This window comes from Topomyia yanbarensis, chromosome 3 (genome assembly GCF_030247195.1).
Source record: "Topomyia yanbarensis strain Yona2022 chromosome 3, ASM3024719v1, whole genome shotgun sequence".
NCBI lineage: Eukaryota > Metazoa > Arthropoda > Insecta > Diptera > Culicidae > Topomyia > Topomyia yanbarensis.
The window spans coordinates 427844351-427862623 of NC_080672.1; the positions used below are offsets into that span (position 1 = coordinate 427844351).

The following is an 18273-nucleotide window of genomic DNA, read 5'->3' on the forward strand; positions in this document are numbered from 1 at the left end:
TCAACATTGCCGAGGACTGCAAATTGATCCGATTTCGCAGCAAAAAGATATTCTCATATAAAGTTATGTGTTGCCTCTCTTTCTCGCACATGCTTAGAATAGGAAATTTAAAAAAAATGGTTTGTCTTCAGAGTAAAATAACGTTTTATGGGAACTTCCAATCAATATGAGATCTTCAACAAAGCCGTTCGTTATAAAATAAGCTACACGACCATAAGTTTTGAGGTATGCAGTGTTACTGTGGAATTTATTATTGGATTTTAAGTTTTTCTTTTCGAGTTTTCATATATATTACTATAGAAACTTGAAACCTCTTGTGGGTGAACTAGATCTATCGGAAAAAGCTCATATTTGGCATATGATTATCATTACCAATTACCATTCGAATTAGCAGTGTTCCGAAAAAAAGTCAAAATTCTTGCCGGTCTAATACCCATGCTACTTTTTAAATTAGAAAAAATAGGGTTTGAACCAGGACTTCTTACATGGGTACAATCATATCTTACAAATCGTGAACAAGCTGTTAGGTTTAAAGGAATAAAATCAATCCCAATTCAAGTTACATCAGGAGTCGCTCGAGGTTCTCATTTAGGTCCACTATTCTTTATTTTTTTTGTTAAAGATATTTACTTCATTTTCAAAAATGTAAAAGTTCTTATATATGCTGATGATATGAAACTTTTTGTAGAAATAAGAAATGAAAATTTTGTAGAAATAAGACTTTAAGACATTTCAAAATGAAGTAAATATATTTTATAGATGGTATAATAAAAGACTTCTGAAACTGAATGTAAAAAATGTAATTCCATAACATTAAGTAGAAAGAATAATATACAGAACAATAGAGTCTTATCGGGAAATCAACAAGTAGAAAAGTGTAATAGAATAAGAGATCTATGAGTTATTATAGATTCCAAAATTATATTCATAGATCATTATATCACTATAATTAACAAAGGTGCATGCTAATTGACATTCAAACTTCGAAAGATCGTCGTGAATTTTCTATGGTATCATTTGTAAACGACATGGTGTCGCATCGTATTGATTCAATCAATCTCGACAACTACGTAACCGCTGCACCTTATGTTCAATTCGCCACCGTATTAATTATGCTAAGTTTGGCCCTTTAAATCAAATGATGAATATTTACAACAAGCATTGCGAAACCATTGACCTTACTATGTCGAAAACAAAACTTAAGCAGCAGTTTAAAGTAAATCAAAATTTGAACTAGTGTTAAGTTAGTTTAATAATTACTGTAAGAACGCGGTCTACATCTGATTGACGACTTGAAATAAATAAACTTTTGCAGATTGTCTTATACTATATTCGCATTAGCACTACTACCAAGTGATTTGCGAATTACCATGATATCCGACGATATTAAGTGTTATATTACTTGATATCCCCTACGACTCCATAACATTTCATATCATCATCTTAAGTGATATCCGGGATAACATAAACGAAATCAAGTCCAATTGTAGTAACGACTGACAAAACGGATAGCGGCATTGAACGCACTAATTTGCGAAATGTGATTATGATTCAAATTCAAAGGATCTCCACACCTCGATAATTGAAATTGTCAATTCAAATGTCAAGCGTCATCAGCTCGCTTAAATGTGAATATTTTAATGTGATACCCATATCACTTCGGTTTATCAAGTGATATCCGCGCTAATGTGAAGATTGTAGTATCCTTCTTGAGGCTACTCGTTTCTAAAAGCTATAGTTATATCTGGTGCTGAGAGTTTGGCGGCGGCGGAGTTTCTCCTAATACCGATTCCCGTTTCAGCTCGATGATTTGGGACAATATCTGTGTTTTTTACAGTAGGTAGGCAGTCTTTGACGAACAACTTTATAAAAAAAATCGGAATCCGTAAAACTTCAGGATATGAAAGAATAGAGTTTTTCATTTCAAAATAATCGGTCGGGGGTCAAGAACAACCTTTTATTTTAAAGTTTTTTGTTTGAAAACTTAAGTTTTGTAATAAAACTAATTCGCATTTTTTCCACTAATTAGTACTATAGACATTCAAAAAATATTAAAGGTGAGAATCTGGTGAACAATCTCATTGTCTACAACTTCGTAGAAAGCTATAAATCGATGTAAAATCACCCGAGAAAGTTATTAAAATTTAAACAGATTTTAGATGTGCGCGGGGCCTATTGATTAAGAAGTCGTATATTCAGATAAATTTCAATGTTTACAATGTCCCATTCTCAGCAGAAGAAATATATTTTCATATTCCTCCGGTTCTTGGACTCCAATGGTATTTCATGAACAAGAAGGTGTGGAAAGGTGTTGACTACATTTATTCGATAGTCTTGCCTTTTCAAGATGTTAATAAATGCTGTAACGGATTTTATCATCCATTCGTGACTTTTTTATTTTTTCTCGCTCTAGGAGATATCTAATATAATCTAGAATGACTCTTCTTCCCTTCCCTATCCTGCCTAAAAACCATTGGCTTAAACTCAAAACTTTATATTTGAATGAACTGAAGTAGACAGTTCGAGTCATTGTAATATACGACAATGAAATCGTAACTTTGGATTGAGAATTCTGTTTGTCCTTATCGACATTAAAAGAAAGATGATTGAAAGAGAAAAAAGCTCTTTGAGTTTTGAATCCATGTTTGTTATCTTTTGGGGTAGAACAATTTCACCAGAATTTATAGATGTAGAGTTTTGCTTGCCCACAAATTGCATTTAATTTCCAAATCGAACACATTTCACATAATCTTAGGAAAAAAGAAAAAAATCAAATCTGCAAACAGTAACAGCAGCACGTCTTTCGAGTAAAGGTGATACTTTCTATATCTACTTTTATATTGAGATCGCTATCTTCGTACAATAGACAAAACCTTTATTTCTCATTTACTATTGCAATTTCTGTTCAGTGTATAGCGATTCCGGAATTTATTCTCATAGAAAATAATGGCAGTAGGCTTTGACGCCTTTTTCTTAAGTTATGTGAAATTTAGTCCTTTTGAAACAACGTGTGAGTTGAGTACTCGAATATATACCAAAAGTTAACGAACTTGAACATAAATCTCATCGAATTATTTTTCTACCCTTCATGAAACTGTTAATCAGAATTCTCAATCGAAATCAAATCAAATGACTGAATATCTAATCGAGTTAGATCAAATATAAAGTTTAAATTTAAGCCAAATTTGTCCCACAAGATGCTGGTGAGAAAAGAGGTTGATTCAAGATTACATCAAGCACACTCCAGAATGAGTGAAGATATAAAATAGAAGAAACAAATATATCTCTGACAGAAAAAAATGTTTCTATTTGCTGTATTACCTAGCATCTTCGAAAAGAGTACTAATTTCGTTCATATTTTCTGCTTAAAGGTGGGACTTTATTATCACTCAAGTTCTTCTGCACACACTGTTAGACTTCTTAACCAGTAGACCCCGTGCGAATCTGGAAACTATGATAAAATTTTAATAGCTTTCTCTGGCGATTTTAGATTGAGCTGTAGTTTTCTACGAAGTTGTAGACAATGAAATTGTCTATCAGATTCTCACATTTATTAATATTTGAATGTCTATAATACTACCTAGGGGTAAAAATGTCAACCAATTTCATTGAAAAACACCAAAGTTTTCAAACAAAAAAACTTTAAATTAAAAAATTGTTCTGGAGCCCCCAATAGAATATTTCAATGTTACTTTCAAATGAAAGGGAAAAGTCGATTCTATCACATGCTGAAGTTTCAGCTATGCTGTTTTTTTTTCGAATAAGGTTGTTTCACCAAACACACCGTGTATGGTTTAAAAATCTTCAAAAGCCTGGCCGGTAGTGTATTGGAACTGTGTGGAATATCAAGGTATCAATTCGTGGGGGGAGGGCTCGTTCGTCGCACCTCTTTCTTCTACTCGCGAGTTTTCGCATCTATCTCGGAGCCTCACTTGATCCATGAAATGGCCCGACCTATGACTTCTCTTGCTTCTTGTTTCCATCTATTATGTCATTATTGAGCTCTCCTCTCAGTGAGCCACTTAGCTCCTGTTTCCGTGAATTATTCAGCTCCCAGTCTTTTCACGATCTACTCGGATAGTCCCAGATGGTGAACTCATCATAGTCCGACTGAGGCTTCCCCGGCGGAGAAATTTTTCCCGATACCGATACCCGCTTTCTTGAGCCATTTACCTCCTATCTTTATCGAAATTTACTCGGATATTATACAGTGCGGAAAGTACACTACTCAGAGTGAGAGTCCACCGGCGGTGGAATTTCCCTCGGTACCGATTTCTGTTTCGTGAGCCAGTTAGCTCCCAGCCAATTGGAATCTACACTACCGTAAATTCCTCGGCGGTGGGCTTATCCCGATACCGATGCGTTTTTACTAGAGCAATTTAGCCCCCCCCCCCCCCCCCCCCCCCCCGCTTCGTCCCGATCTACTCGATCTAGTCCCCGGCGGTGGATGTAGCTTACTCCGGCGCCGGAATTTTTTTCCGAACCCGATTTGTTGTTTCTCGGCAGCTTTCTAGTCGGCGGTGCTACTTGGTTGGTCCCTTCGCCACTTCCTCGGCAGCTCGTCACTACTCTGTTGACCGCATCCCAGATATGCTCGTCGTGGCACATCCCTTCGCCGAAATTAAAATGAGAGCTCCCTCTAATGAATTTATAACGTTCACGTTGCCACCCTGTAGAATCGCACTTGAAAACATCAATTTTAATATCTTTTTCATTGGACATTTCCAGATTTGTAAACAGAGGTTTTCGAGTTTTGGGTTTTACAAAACAGAGAAATATCACTCGAAATATTTCCTTTAGTACTGTTTTAGGTACAGAGCCAGCATGATAAGTAACTGGTCTTTGTGATTTCTACCATTTCCAGTATGACTTTTTCAATACGTCCCATTAACTGAACTACCAGGTAAACCTCAAAAGTATACTCCATAAAGTTAAAGAAAACTCTCCAACCTTTAATCTAAGTGTCCCATTGGCCAAATCGGTTAACAGAAATAAGAGATATTTTTAAAAGGACAATTCTTCTTTGGCACGAGACGAAAACAAAGTTTGTTTTGTAATAAGTGATGAGACATGACAATCAATCATTTGCCAACCGTGCCAACGAACTAAGCCAAGACGACTAACTCAATATTAAACCACCATTTCACCCTGCTTTTATTGCAAACCAATAAACGAACGACAGAATAACCTCCGAGTAGACCAAAGAGCGAACAAGTCATCATCATTCGTCATCAGCCTGTTATCATCATCTGTTTTGGTCCTGCGGTGAATGCAGCGCCTGCGCGATTTTCACGGTGGGTGGAAACTCTCCCTGCTACCTTCGCTCCCGTTTTCCAGCCCCAAAAATTCTCCCATCGTAGTTGCACACAAGCGGAGAAAGCGGACATTTTCCCACACTAAACCTAACTCGAGCCGCGGTTATATTGGTGTTGAAAAACGGCTCCACTCTGGCGAGGACAATTTATTCAAACGATTTGAATCGGAGAGATGAACTGAGTTTTGCGGTTCTCACAAAGCATTTTTCCTGTAGTAGCGATGAATTAAATAACTCCAGCGTTTCGAGAAACGAAAAAAAACTAGGCTACAGCTGTGTGATCATCGTAAATGCTCTCAGCCAACTCGACACACATAAATACGAATGGTTCTATGTAAAAGCGAGGCGGAGCAACACTCTTTTATGTTCGCGAGCAGCATGATTTTTTCACCTCTGCCTTTATGAAACCGATAGTTAACAACCGCCCATCTGGCTAACGGTGGTTGTTTTTCTGGTTTAGCACATAAATCTAGCGGATGCTGATAGTTTGAACATAATCCTGCCTGTAGTTAGCCGGAGCGAACAATAGGACGAAGGGGCAGCAACTGATAACTGCTATAAAATTCATTTCTTTTCCAACCGGTGGCTCTTTACCGGGCCGGGGATTTCAAGATTTGATATTTATGTACGGGCACTATTCACGGCTGAAATTCAATTAGATGACAAAACAAGAAATCACAAACGAGACTAGTGTAAACAGATGAATAAATCATTAGCAGAAGGCTTTGCCCGAGTCGTAACGACTTCGGTGATATGTTTGCTGGTATGTATGTAAGTACTTTCGCGTGTGGTTTGAGTTCTTTTTTTTCTTAATGGACAATACCAACCTGGGAATCCTTGAGACCAAGTCGTTCGGCTAGCTTCTTTCGGTCTGGTTTGCTGATGTACTTTTGCAGCTGAAACCGTTTCTCGAGTCCTTTTCGTTGAGAGTCTAAAGGGAGAAGAAAAATACAAAATGGTTGCGGTTATTCCCGTCGGATGATAGTATGAAATTGATAACTAGGCAAAATAGGTTTAAATTTTGACCTACTATTCAGACCGTAAGGTTAGCAAAATTAAATTTCAAAGTTTCTAATTGAACTGCACGAGTTAAAACACGTGGAAGAGTAGCTGGTAATCGTTTCATATTGATTATTTCTTCATTTTTTATTAAAATCATCTTTCAACAATGACTCACTTACATACAATTAATCAATATTTTCTTGTCGGTAAAAATCATACAAGAACGTAATATTTGGCCTCATAACAGAGTTATCAGATTTAATACACTAATTGACGTAAATTGACCGTATCACTGTCAAGAGATATTCCCGTTGAATCCATCCTCGTATCGACATTTAGTGTGTCGGCCTCAAAGTTATTGTGCGGCTACTAATCATAAGGGCTCATAAGTAGTTTACATTTACATTTGAATTTCTTTACAGACTTATACCGCCTATCTAGATAGGTAATCTCATAAACAAATAGACAATTCTAGGCATTAAAATCTTAAGTGGTAAACATGTAGTGCTGGACTGGGATGAAGAAGCAAACACTACCCATAAAATGTAATTGATTGAGCGTGTCATATTAGCAAGAAATTATTCGATAACACAATCTATCAAAGCAGGCGACGCGTAAATGAACAAAAAATTGTTTGTGTCAGCAGCTTGAGCTTGAGCTTGCGCGACCACCCCTCCGCTGCCGTTATCGATCTAGACTAGCTGAAGTTGTACAGGGAATCAGTAGATAATTATGCCTGGGAGTAGCGAAACATCTTTCAATGTGCAACTCCTGGAATCCTAAAGTGTTTATTGATCAATACCGGCGCTGGCCAGGCCCGAACGTAGATCGCGGAAGGAAACGCAAGGGATGTTAGTTCGATACTTGCTTTTGCTAAAACCGTATATACTACTGCGCACTCCACAAGTATCAACGGAGGAGGATATTTGTTAGTAAGTATAGAAGTTGGATTCTACTTCTTCTTTACCGACGCCAGAGAGGTGACTCTACTATCTGGACTAGATTATCGATCCATCAAACTCATGGACCGGGGACCAACGACTTTACTTCCCTTCCGAAGGAAGACATGACCCACAGATTTTTTCACCTCAGAAAAATCTCAACGACCTCGGCTGGAATTGAACCCAGACCAACTGGAATGAGTGGCGGTCACGCTTACAACTCAATCACCGGCACCGTCAAACAAAAAATTGTTTGTGTGTCAGTTATATAAACAGGAATGAACAGAGGATTAGCAACTGATATCGAGCATTAAACAAGTGTCAGTAAACTAGATCATTCTTGAATCGAGTCAGTGTATCGTTCTTTTGCTTTTTGTTGTCGACGTATAGAAAAACAAATGGAAAAGGTTGTGTTTCGCAACATAAGTGGTGTACCACATTGAGTTTTTTTACCGACGCGAGACAAATATCACTTAAAATGTATTGTAAACTGACGGCAATTTAATTTATTTATATTTATGACGCTAAGTACTAGAATAGTTTTTGGCGGTCTTGGATTGGAACACGGTTACTACTTCATTGGAATGCCAAAACAATTATTTGTTACAGATGCCATCTGCGGACCAGACTGTCAAACGAGGTTGAAGCTGGAAACCTCTGATATTTTTTTTAAGAATATTGGCAATTTCCATTTTTTTTAGAAAGTTGTTCTCAGAAAGGGTGCACCCGTCAGAATCACTCAAAATAATTGCAGACGAGACGGGGAATGTCAACCGCTAAAACACTGCTTAAGGCCAATTGCAGCGGGTCATGATTCTGATTATGAAATTGAGTGTAGGTCATGTGCTGGCGTAGAAATTTTACGATAGCGTGGGAATGAGAGTTTATTTGTGCGTGCTTGAGACCGCCATTATAAGATTATAAGTTGAATTAGGTTTGATTTTTGTGTTTTGAATTCATTTCGTCAGTAAACTAGCACCCAAATGAGCACTAGTTAGACACAAACCTTTCAATCAGTTCACGCGACACATGTAAACGTCTAAAGCCTATTGTTCGATAATTCTCTAACATTGAATTCCCCGGACCCGGTCATAAAATGTTCACAAGTCTGGATGTCATCAAATATTGCTGCATTAGTTCATTACAACGGGAGTTATACATATTAACAGTCAAAAAGGCAAAAGGTCTCAAAACCTGGTTGGTTTCAATTCTCTAGTTTGAATTAACATGAAATTAGAAATAGAAATAATCTAGCGTTTTCAAGCTTCAATTCTCTCATTGATAAAAACAAGAGCATAGAGGTTTTCAATTTCACTGGGCCTTAGGAGCTATGCTTCCTGAAGCCATTAATTTTGTTTGCCTTTTTGAGGGTTAAATTGCTTGTTTCGAAATTTTGAAGCAAGTCTCTGTATTAAATGGTTAAGTTCATGTTATGTTAAAAGTTAACATAACGCTATCAGTGTAATAAAATATGAGAAGAAATCCCATTTCTAAAGAAGAAAAAGCGTCCAAAAATGAATAAAATCGTAGACTGAAGATCGGAATAAGTCAGTTTTACATCAAGTTGATTTAAACTAAATTTCACAAAATTTCATTTGTTCCGACGAGGTTGAATTATTATATTATTATAAAAATATATTAAAACTTGCTTTGCCATATAAATCTTTAAGTTCGGGAAATCTGTATACTCTCTGCAATAGGTGTTTAGCTTTCTTGGACTAATATTTGGTTCTGGTACAGTTCGACTATACGATGTGAACTGATTTATAATTTATTAAATCTTGATCATGATCCGTTTTTCGTGGTCGTGAACTAATTCACAAAATCAAGAGTATATTTTCTCGCTAACTACTTCACGAAACTCGAAATATTATTCATGAATCCTTTCCATCATCGTAAAATAATTCATAATACCTAACGTACTAGTCACCACTTTGGTGCTCATAAAATAGTTGACAAAAACAAAGTATTATTCATGAATTCGTAAATTGGCTTATGGTTCCTAATACTAAATGCACTTGCACTTCACTATTTAACAGATACCGGTATTTCGATTACTACTAACCTTCCTAACGGTATGCTATGTTATGTTTTTTTGTTAAAAGTATTTTGCGGATTTGGGTCAACAACAAAAAAACATTATTTTGTGATTTTTCCATCAAAAATATGAAAATTGCTCAAAATTTTTATAAAGAAGCGTACTTGTTTTATTGTAGGTTTAGAGAGAAGTTTCAAATTTGGAAAATAATTAGTATGTAACTCTGTCATTTTTCAACCGACTTTGATGATAAACATGTCATTGGAGCCGAAATTAAATGTTCTCTCTAAATTTTTATTAGAATTGAGGCCCTTAATTAGAATAATGTCTTGAAATTTTCGTATATTTCATGAATCTTTCAAATGGTGTGTGGTGTGTGAGGCCAATTACCTTTTGATTTGAAAGTGTTCCGAAAAAAATCAAAATTGTTGCCGGTCTAATGTCCATAGAACCTTTCAAATACAATTTATCACATAGTGAGATTCTTTTCCGCGGAGATGAGACGTTTTCAGTATCACCTGATGCCGCCTAAGGGTCATTCGCTTCACTTCCTTGGTTGTTGTTTTTGTCCATACTCTACTCACGTCTGCTGACTTGGAGATTATTGAATGATTTTTTTTCGTAATTTTTTTTGGAAAAATTGGATCGTGGGACTGAGATATACCATGTTTAGTAAATGGTTTCAAACTTTAAAACGTTGCCTACAATTTTATAAATGATCAATATCTCATCCATTACTTCACCAAAGTTGGGAGTCAAATAAAAAGGATTTTCTCTGCATTGTAAAGTTTTCACATATTTTGAATTTAACAGTTTATTCTGATATAATTATTGAGCCATTTATGGAACGTCCATGATCAAAAACTTTTTTGTGTAAGAAGTGATGCTATAACTTGTATAAAATTCTCGATTATTTTTTTATTAATGTAAATGTATGAGTCTTCTAATAATATAATCAAATTGGAACCATTTATCGTTTTATGTTATCGAAGAAATATGGCATGATTGAAGTTCTAGAAGAGTTTTTTTATTCTTCCTGTTTTGGGCGATAGACAGTAATAATTCGTTTCTATGAGTGTCAATCTTATGACCATCCTCGTTGAATTATTGTCATGAATTTTAGGACGATTATTGTTGACATTTAAGGTCAAATGGAGAATTTACGATCGTAACGAAAATAACAGTGTATGTCCACGCCGTGTGCTAAATCATCAAGAATATTATCTTAAAAAGAACTAGTACTACTAATGGATTTTAAAGAAGATTTAGCACACTTGGTGAAGAAAGCTTCTCGTTGTTAATTTGTGTACAAGGCTCAGTTGAACCTTAAGATTTCCGTGCAAACTTTGATATTCTTGAAACGATTCTTGGTAGCTTATGCTGATAAATTAGTGTTGAAGACTAATCCAGTTTTATCAAAATATTGGAAGAAATTTTTGGCAACAAAATCGGGCAGCATACAGGGATTCACACTGTTTTTCTCGGATCAGGCATTTTCCAGTACTTTCCTTTTTTTAAATTTATTCACCATTATACAATTTATTTGATCATTCTGATTAGAGCTATAAATTTCGAGCCAACGCTATCAAATTATGTTAACCAATATTAGCTTGTACATTTCGATGCTACTGAATTTGTATATAACACAATCAATCCGTATGGGCTAACAAAAAAACGTATCACGTATGTTAAATCATGCCCGGAAAATATTTCAGCTATGATCGTGCTGAAGAAATAATATCTTCAAGTGAAGAATTCAACGTTCTGACTCTGAACTTACTGTCGCTTATCAAGTTAAATACGTTGGGGTGATTCTTGACACCAAACTCAATTAGACAGCTCACATAGATTTCAGAATCGCAAAAGGTTGCATGCTATTCGGTCAATGTACACGGGCTTATGGCGAATTTTGAGGACTCAAACCCAAGTGCGTTCAGTGGATCTACATAACAATTCTTAGACCAATGCCGGCATACGGATGCCTACATTCGGATGCCCATCGATGACTTTCTTTTTTCTCAAATCGAGAAGGCAACGATCGACATTTCTTGACCATAAACCATGAGTAGTTATTAAACTGTATGTTCCATTTAAGTCCTATTTGTTAATAACCAACTTAAAACAATTTCTATACGAGCAATAGATGAATAAGTAATTGAAGTCTTCATACAGGGTGTTTGGTTCATGGTTAAGAACCTTTTGATTGTCACATTTGGATAAAAAAATCGTTCAACACATACCATCAAATCTCAACCGTTTCTAAGTTATTGAACTTTTGGTTTTAAAAACTTAGTTGTCGTAAAGTAGCTCTAACTCAAAAAATATACTTTGTATTTCAAATCTTTTAGTTTCATTAGATAGGTGAGATTATTTTGCATTGAATGATATCCTTACAAGTTTCAGTTAATGAGGTTAAGTAACCTTTTCACAGTAATTTAATTAAAATTTAACAATTTTGATCGATTTTTCGTTCATTTCGCGTAAAATCTTAATAGTTAACATCACCATTTTAATAATTAAGATTATTAGACTTGAAGAGCTGTATAGTTTGTTCTTTGACATGATTCACTTATCTTTTCTTGTTTTCATATGTTTGGGTTATTGAAATTGAAAATTTTTATCTCATTTTCTTATTGTACCTTTTCTTATTTTTTTTTCTAAAGCCAGGAAAATTTTGCACAGAAAAATATATTAATATCTTTCAGTTAAGTGAATTTAGTATTCGTTTAGAAGTTAATTAGTTTAAAGTTAGTGTTATTATTAGCATTTTCGTTATTTTCTTAAAATAGTAAATAATAAACATCTTCATTATTATCATGGAATTAATGAATCTCAGCAAGTTCTACAACTTTTTCTTTAACTCCATTCAATTATCTCTTTTAGTTTGGAAGTAAAATAATTTTTATTGCCTAGTTTCATATGCAAAAACAACGATTTCGAACCGACTACATTTGTATTGTGTTGACTATTAAATTGAAGCGAAATGAAAAGCAATAGGGATAAAATGTCAAATAACAAGTTATAGCAAATGTTAAGGGGCACTAAATGATCAATAGTAACGATAAATTTAGTTGATTAATAATTAGAATACAGGTAAATTTCGATATAATGTACATCTCGGTTTAAAAATTGTACGTTATATCGAAGCATGCAAAATGTTCAAAGAATTATTGTTCGTGGTACTTTATTTTGTAGAATTTTGATAACGCGTAACTAATTTTGAAAATCTTACCTACCTTGCAGTGCGAAACAACTTTTCTAATAAGAAAATTCTAGTGGATCCATAAAAAGATGCCATAATCTTTTTTTTTTGCTTATATGAATTAAATTTATTGAAAATATTCGTTTTTTATTTAGATTTTAGAGGTTTTAACCTTAGGGTCATTCGCCTCTTTGTTGGGTTAGAGAAATCTCTTTAGAAAAATCTCTAACACTATGTGCGGGGTTGGGAATTGAACCTAGGTGAGCTGCGTACAAGGCAATCGAGTTACCAACTACGCTATCTCTACCTCCGAAAATATTCTCTATTCTGACTCCTTTCCTAATTATTAAATCATTAATTATTATTTTGTCTGGGCTTGTAAAGTGTTTTCAATATTTTCACCGTCTGCGCCTCATACAATAAAAGCAATTTATGAACTTTAATCATTAGAATAGAGTATAAAGATCCACTTGTATCCACGATTCAAAAATTTCTGAAGATATATTTCAGTCCGCTAACCAATTTCCTAAATTTTGGGGTATTGAAGCGTGCACAGTTGTCCGTGTAACTACAAATATGACCTCTCATTATTTTTGTGGCATAGCATGCCGTGGAACTTAAACGTTGTCATTCGGCCAGATAATCAGATTCCGCAGTCCCGAAACCAACCAACAATGGTCACACAAATATTATCAATTTTAGTTTTCAGTTAGAACTTAGGGGAGACCGGGGCTAGTTGGCTGTGTTTTCAGTTTTCATTTTTTACCGCTTTGATGTACCTAGATTTTGCAAAATAGAACACGTGGCATGGAAGGGCAGACTGTTGGCAATATCTCTGAATTTTATTAAAATGTTTGATTCATTGTCTCCATTTTAGAGACAAAAATATGTGATGCGGAAAAACCGCCAACTTACCCCGGCCCCGGGGTAAGTTGGCGGTATGTATGGATACACCATAAAATAAGCAATCAAATGGAGAATCAAATACTTCATGGGTCCTTTTGAAACATGCTGAATGTCTTTTCAAGAAAACTGTATATTAATCGACATTTGCTATTATATTTCAGTCTCAATATCCCAGAATATTGACATTGACGCGTACTCCATAGCAAATTTTCATAGCAAGCAATAGCAAATTTTCGAAATTCTTCAGGTGACTAGCCGAAGGAAATGTTTCCTGCATTGACAAGATACATAAGAAAAAGATTTTCTTACTTTGGAGTGAATTTCAGAAATAAAAATTTTTGATGACTATTTTTGCATCGTAAATAGTACCGCAAACTTGCTCCGCGAGCAGCACCGCCATTACCCTAAATAACACAGTGTTTAAAATTTAGGAAATTTACTAGGTATGTTCGAAAACACAATATCGCCCAGAACTTCCACAATACAAAATGTTTTGCAACCAAAACACATAACGAGAGGCAGTGCTATATGTCTAATAGAAACGGAGAAAAAGGGATTCCGCCAACTTACCCCAACCGCCAACTAGCCTCGGGCTCCCCTACTGATATTGGGTTATTTGTTGAGATAAATGGTTGTTTTTAATAAATCACAATCATACGCAAATGAAATTAAAAAAAATCGCTCTTGTAACCTTCAATGAAGTAGCCAATTCCTAACATTCTCATTAGAAGCCCAATTAGTACGTTCTAAGATTGTGTATAACATACTGAATTCTTAAAATATGGAATACATGCGTAATTGAAGATAAATTTGGACCTGAAAAATAAATTAAAAAATATGTACGTTATATCGAGGAAAAATGTACGTTATATCGAATGACGCTATATCGAGGGTACGTTGTATCGAAAATTACCTGTAATTGCAAAACTCTAAAAACGCTAATTTTGGGTTATTTTACTAGTAAAAACTCATTTAATACACGTAAGTCAATACATACATCGTAATACATCGAAAGGAAATTTTCTCAGCTTTCCAATGAAGCATTGGAAATAACGATATAAAGCATATTTTTTATATTAGCATCTTTTAAGCACTTGTAAATCGATTACAGGAAAAGTTTAGTAATGAAATAACAAAGAAACGAGAAGAGATAGGAATATGATGCTGAAGAACAAATTATGAATCGTCCTAAAACCCAACTTTTGGATAATTGATATTGCTATAATGATAATTCATTATTTTGAGAAAATTAACAGAACCTCATAAAAACACTAACTTCTAACTACTTTATAACTAAAAGATAATTAAAACTAGTTAACTGAAGCATAAAGGAAAACCATTCAATAGGAAATTTTCTCACCTTTCCAATGAAACTAAAAGATTTAAAATACAACGAATACTTTTTGAGTTAGAGGTATTTTAAGATAAATAAGTTTTTTACACTAAAAGTTCAAAAACTCTGTAACGGTTGAGATATCACGGTATGTGTAGAACAATTTTTTTTCTCGAAATATGACAGTCAATCAACCCCCCCCCAATTAATCTAATACTCCCTCCCCCCAATTAATCTAATACTAATTCCAAACTAAACTAAAACTAAATTTACACCTGAAATTTGTAATAAAGCAAATGTTTGAATCTTCAGAATGTTCAAGTTCAATCTCATACAGTAAAGGATCAAACGTTTGTTTGAATAATACGTGCATTTTGTGCATATGTTTTGTATATCTCGACATATAAATATTGTGTTGATCCCATAATCCTTAGAAGAACTTCATCGTCAGATGAAGTAACCAGAGCAATATCTACGCAAAAAATGCGGAAAGATTTGATCAAGACTCGAATCTTTGTACACATATTGAAATCAAGGTATTCTTATGCTAATTTCGTTTTTAGATGATAGTCGCTCGAAACTGTTATTTTTGTAAACATTAGAGCGAACGTAGAGTTATCTGATGTCGTTTTCCATGTATCCAATTGTTCACACGGTAATTGCGAAAGCTAAATAGCTCATCACTAACGCCATTTACTCGTATCAAAACGATCGTCTTTTCTTGCATCCGCCATCGAGAGGAACAGTTTGAATCTGCCAATACCACACATTTGCAATACGGAATATAGCGACGAAATTGAATAAAAAAGTGGCATTCAATAAAACTCTTTTCCTAGTCCTAGTGGCATTCGATCAAGTTGTATTCGATCGAATAACATTCGGTCAAATGTCCCTTTCGGTCTTTTAGCTTTCGGCCAAACGGTCAGCTTAAGCAAATAGCAATGTTCTGCTTAATGACCCATTCGTCTATACAGTGTTAGGTTAAGGGGTTATATATGTTAAGATGCGAGAAAAAAGGAAAAGTTAAATTTTTGTAAAGGTGTGTAGCCATATTTTTATAAAATACTTGTAATACATCTAGCGTAGTACAATGTCCAATTTGCAAAATCCCCTTAAGAAATTTTTACAAAAAATTGATAATTGTCGTAGTTATAGCAATTTCCGCAAAACGCGTTTTTTTAAAGAGGTTTGCCGTAACTACGATTCCAATCCAACACCTCAACTTAAAGCATAAACCTTAAAAAATCAATAGTATATGGACCTGTGGTGCCCTTAAACGATTTGGTGAAAAAAATCTTCTTTTTGGAAACTGGAACGATTTAAAAAAATACTATTTTCTGCTGAAAAAAAAATATTAAAAAATGCATAGCATTAATATGAAATTATTGACCAAACCATGGAATCGTTCAAGGACACATCAATTTATCAGATCGTTTAAAAACTTCTTCAGCAATCGTAGTCACCACAAAGACGTTTTTAGGAAAACGTGATTTCGAGAAAATCGCGTTTAAAGTATAAGCCACTGCTCCGTAAGGGAGCAAGATGAAAAACGCTATAACTTTGCGTTTACTGCTCCGATCTCTATAAAAATTTGAGACAACATTTTTAAGAACTTCAGGTTAGAAGAATAAAAAAATTCGATTTTTGGTCGACTTCATCATATGTTACCCCTTAAATGTTATTCGGTCGAATAATCTAACTCTTATATTTTCAAAACTAGTATTGTTCAATAATCTCAAGCTAATTGTAATTCGTTAAAATACATAAAAATAGGTATTACAAAATGGATTAAAGTTAGTTTTTCTAAGCTATTCTCTATGTGCAGTTATGAATCGATTTATTTTCGTGCATTGAATTACATATTTTGCTTCAACTATTTTTTGAAATGAATCAGCTGGTGCCAAAGCACTTTGGATCGCTCTGGTTTAATAAAATTTTAATTTTGTTTCCCAAGTAACTGAACCTGACTCTTGCCTAGAATTATCCATTATTTCGCACGGACAATGTAGTAAAACGAGAAAAAATGTCCAAAATATCAAATAATTTAAATAGTTCACATCCAAAATGGCCCAATCAAGCGCAAGTTTTTTTTCGCCGGTCTAGCAGTATTTGAATTAAATTTTATCAGGGTATAAGAGTTTTCACTGAGACGGATTGGGAACATGAACTTTTTCAATTTTGAAAAGTAAGAAAATCCCGGTTTTTTATTTCTTTGTATCTAAGTTCTGTAAAGCTGATATTTGTTTAGAATACACGGGTCTATCTACGCCAAAATATGACCCTGACCAAATATAGGATATTTGAGACGGAACAATTCGAATCACCAATGTCTGAACATTTTGTTTCCACGCGCGACTTTTAATAACCCAAGCAGAATCAAAAAACCCTTTGACAGCTAACAGCGTTGCCAAACTTTAACAAATACACGCAACATGGGTGCCGACTAATGCAGAAATTACTAGAGAATATTATGATACGGTATACTGCCCTTGAAAATTTAACTTTCGGTCAACTTTTTCAGTTAAATGCTCCTATGTGTGCCGGCATACGGATGCCTTGTGTGGTGGTAGAATTGAAAAGTAACGACAATCAAAGTACGCCCTTCGCTTGGGGACTTAGCCACAATAGCACTGACTCACTGTATGGTATTACGCACTGAAACACTAAGGCCACAAACTCGCTGGGGACTGGTGAATTATTCTGCCAACGCCATTAGCAAATTTCTTTTTTCTCAAATCGAGAAGGCAACGATCGACCTTTCTTCACAATAAACTACGAGTAGTTATTAATCTATATGCTCTATTCAATCCCCAACAGCTTATTGTTAATAAACCACTTAAAACAATTCCTATATGAGGAACAGATGAATAAGCAATTGAGGTCTTGAAATTTATTTATAAAATTTACACCTGAAATTTGTAATAAAGAAAATGTTTGAATATTCACAATGTTCAAGTTCAATCTCATACTGTACATGATCAAAAGTTTGTTCGAATAACACGTGCGTTTTGTGTATCTGTTTTTTACATCGCGACATACAAATATCGTGTTGATCCCTGGTTGGTTTTTTCGGGATAGAAAATAGAGATTCCCAAATGAAAAATAGCATTCGAGATATTTATCCCTTGCAAGTGGAGATTTTTTTTCAATTTTACCAAAGCACATTTTAAGTTTTTTAGATGTATTACCAATACAGTTGCATCCAAATATTTGAAACCTGTTTTAATCCACCTAGTGGTGCAATTGTGCCTTTCTCCATTGTCCAAACTACGATTCCATGGCTGGTTATGTTCCATACAATGATGGAAATGTATATTATATATTCAGTACGATTTGCACATACATACAATGGATCGACAGCCAAGATCTTGAGATACCATGTGTCGACACTGAAACATCGCTTGAAGCGGCGGATCAAGGAAGAAGATCCGGGGGTCCCGATCCTGCCGAAAATTTCCAACTTGTTAAGAAATTTTAAACTAGTTATAATTTTAAAGTAGCAACCCCTTACTGCATACTACTACCTAAGCCCATACA

The 18273-nt window shown here is 34.8% G+C and overlaps 1 protein-coding gene across 1 annotated transcript in view; it reads right to left on the reverse strand.

Moving 5' to 3' along the window:
• LOC131691697 (BEACH domain-containing protein lvsD) overlaps positions 1-18273 on the reverse strand; it is a 120180-nt gene that overhangs the window by 30385 nt on the left and 71522 nt on the right. Inside the window, exon 4 of the mRNA XM_058978291.1 lies at positions 6142-6245. Coding sequence (XP_058834274.1) covers positions 6142-6245 — 104 coding nt within the window. The remainder of the gene's footprint in view (positions 1-6141; positions 6246-18273) is intronic.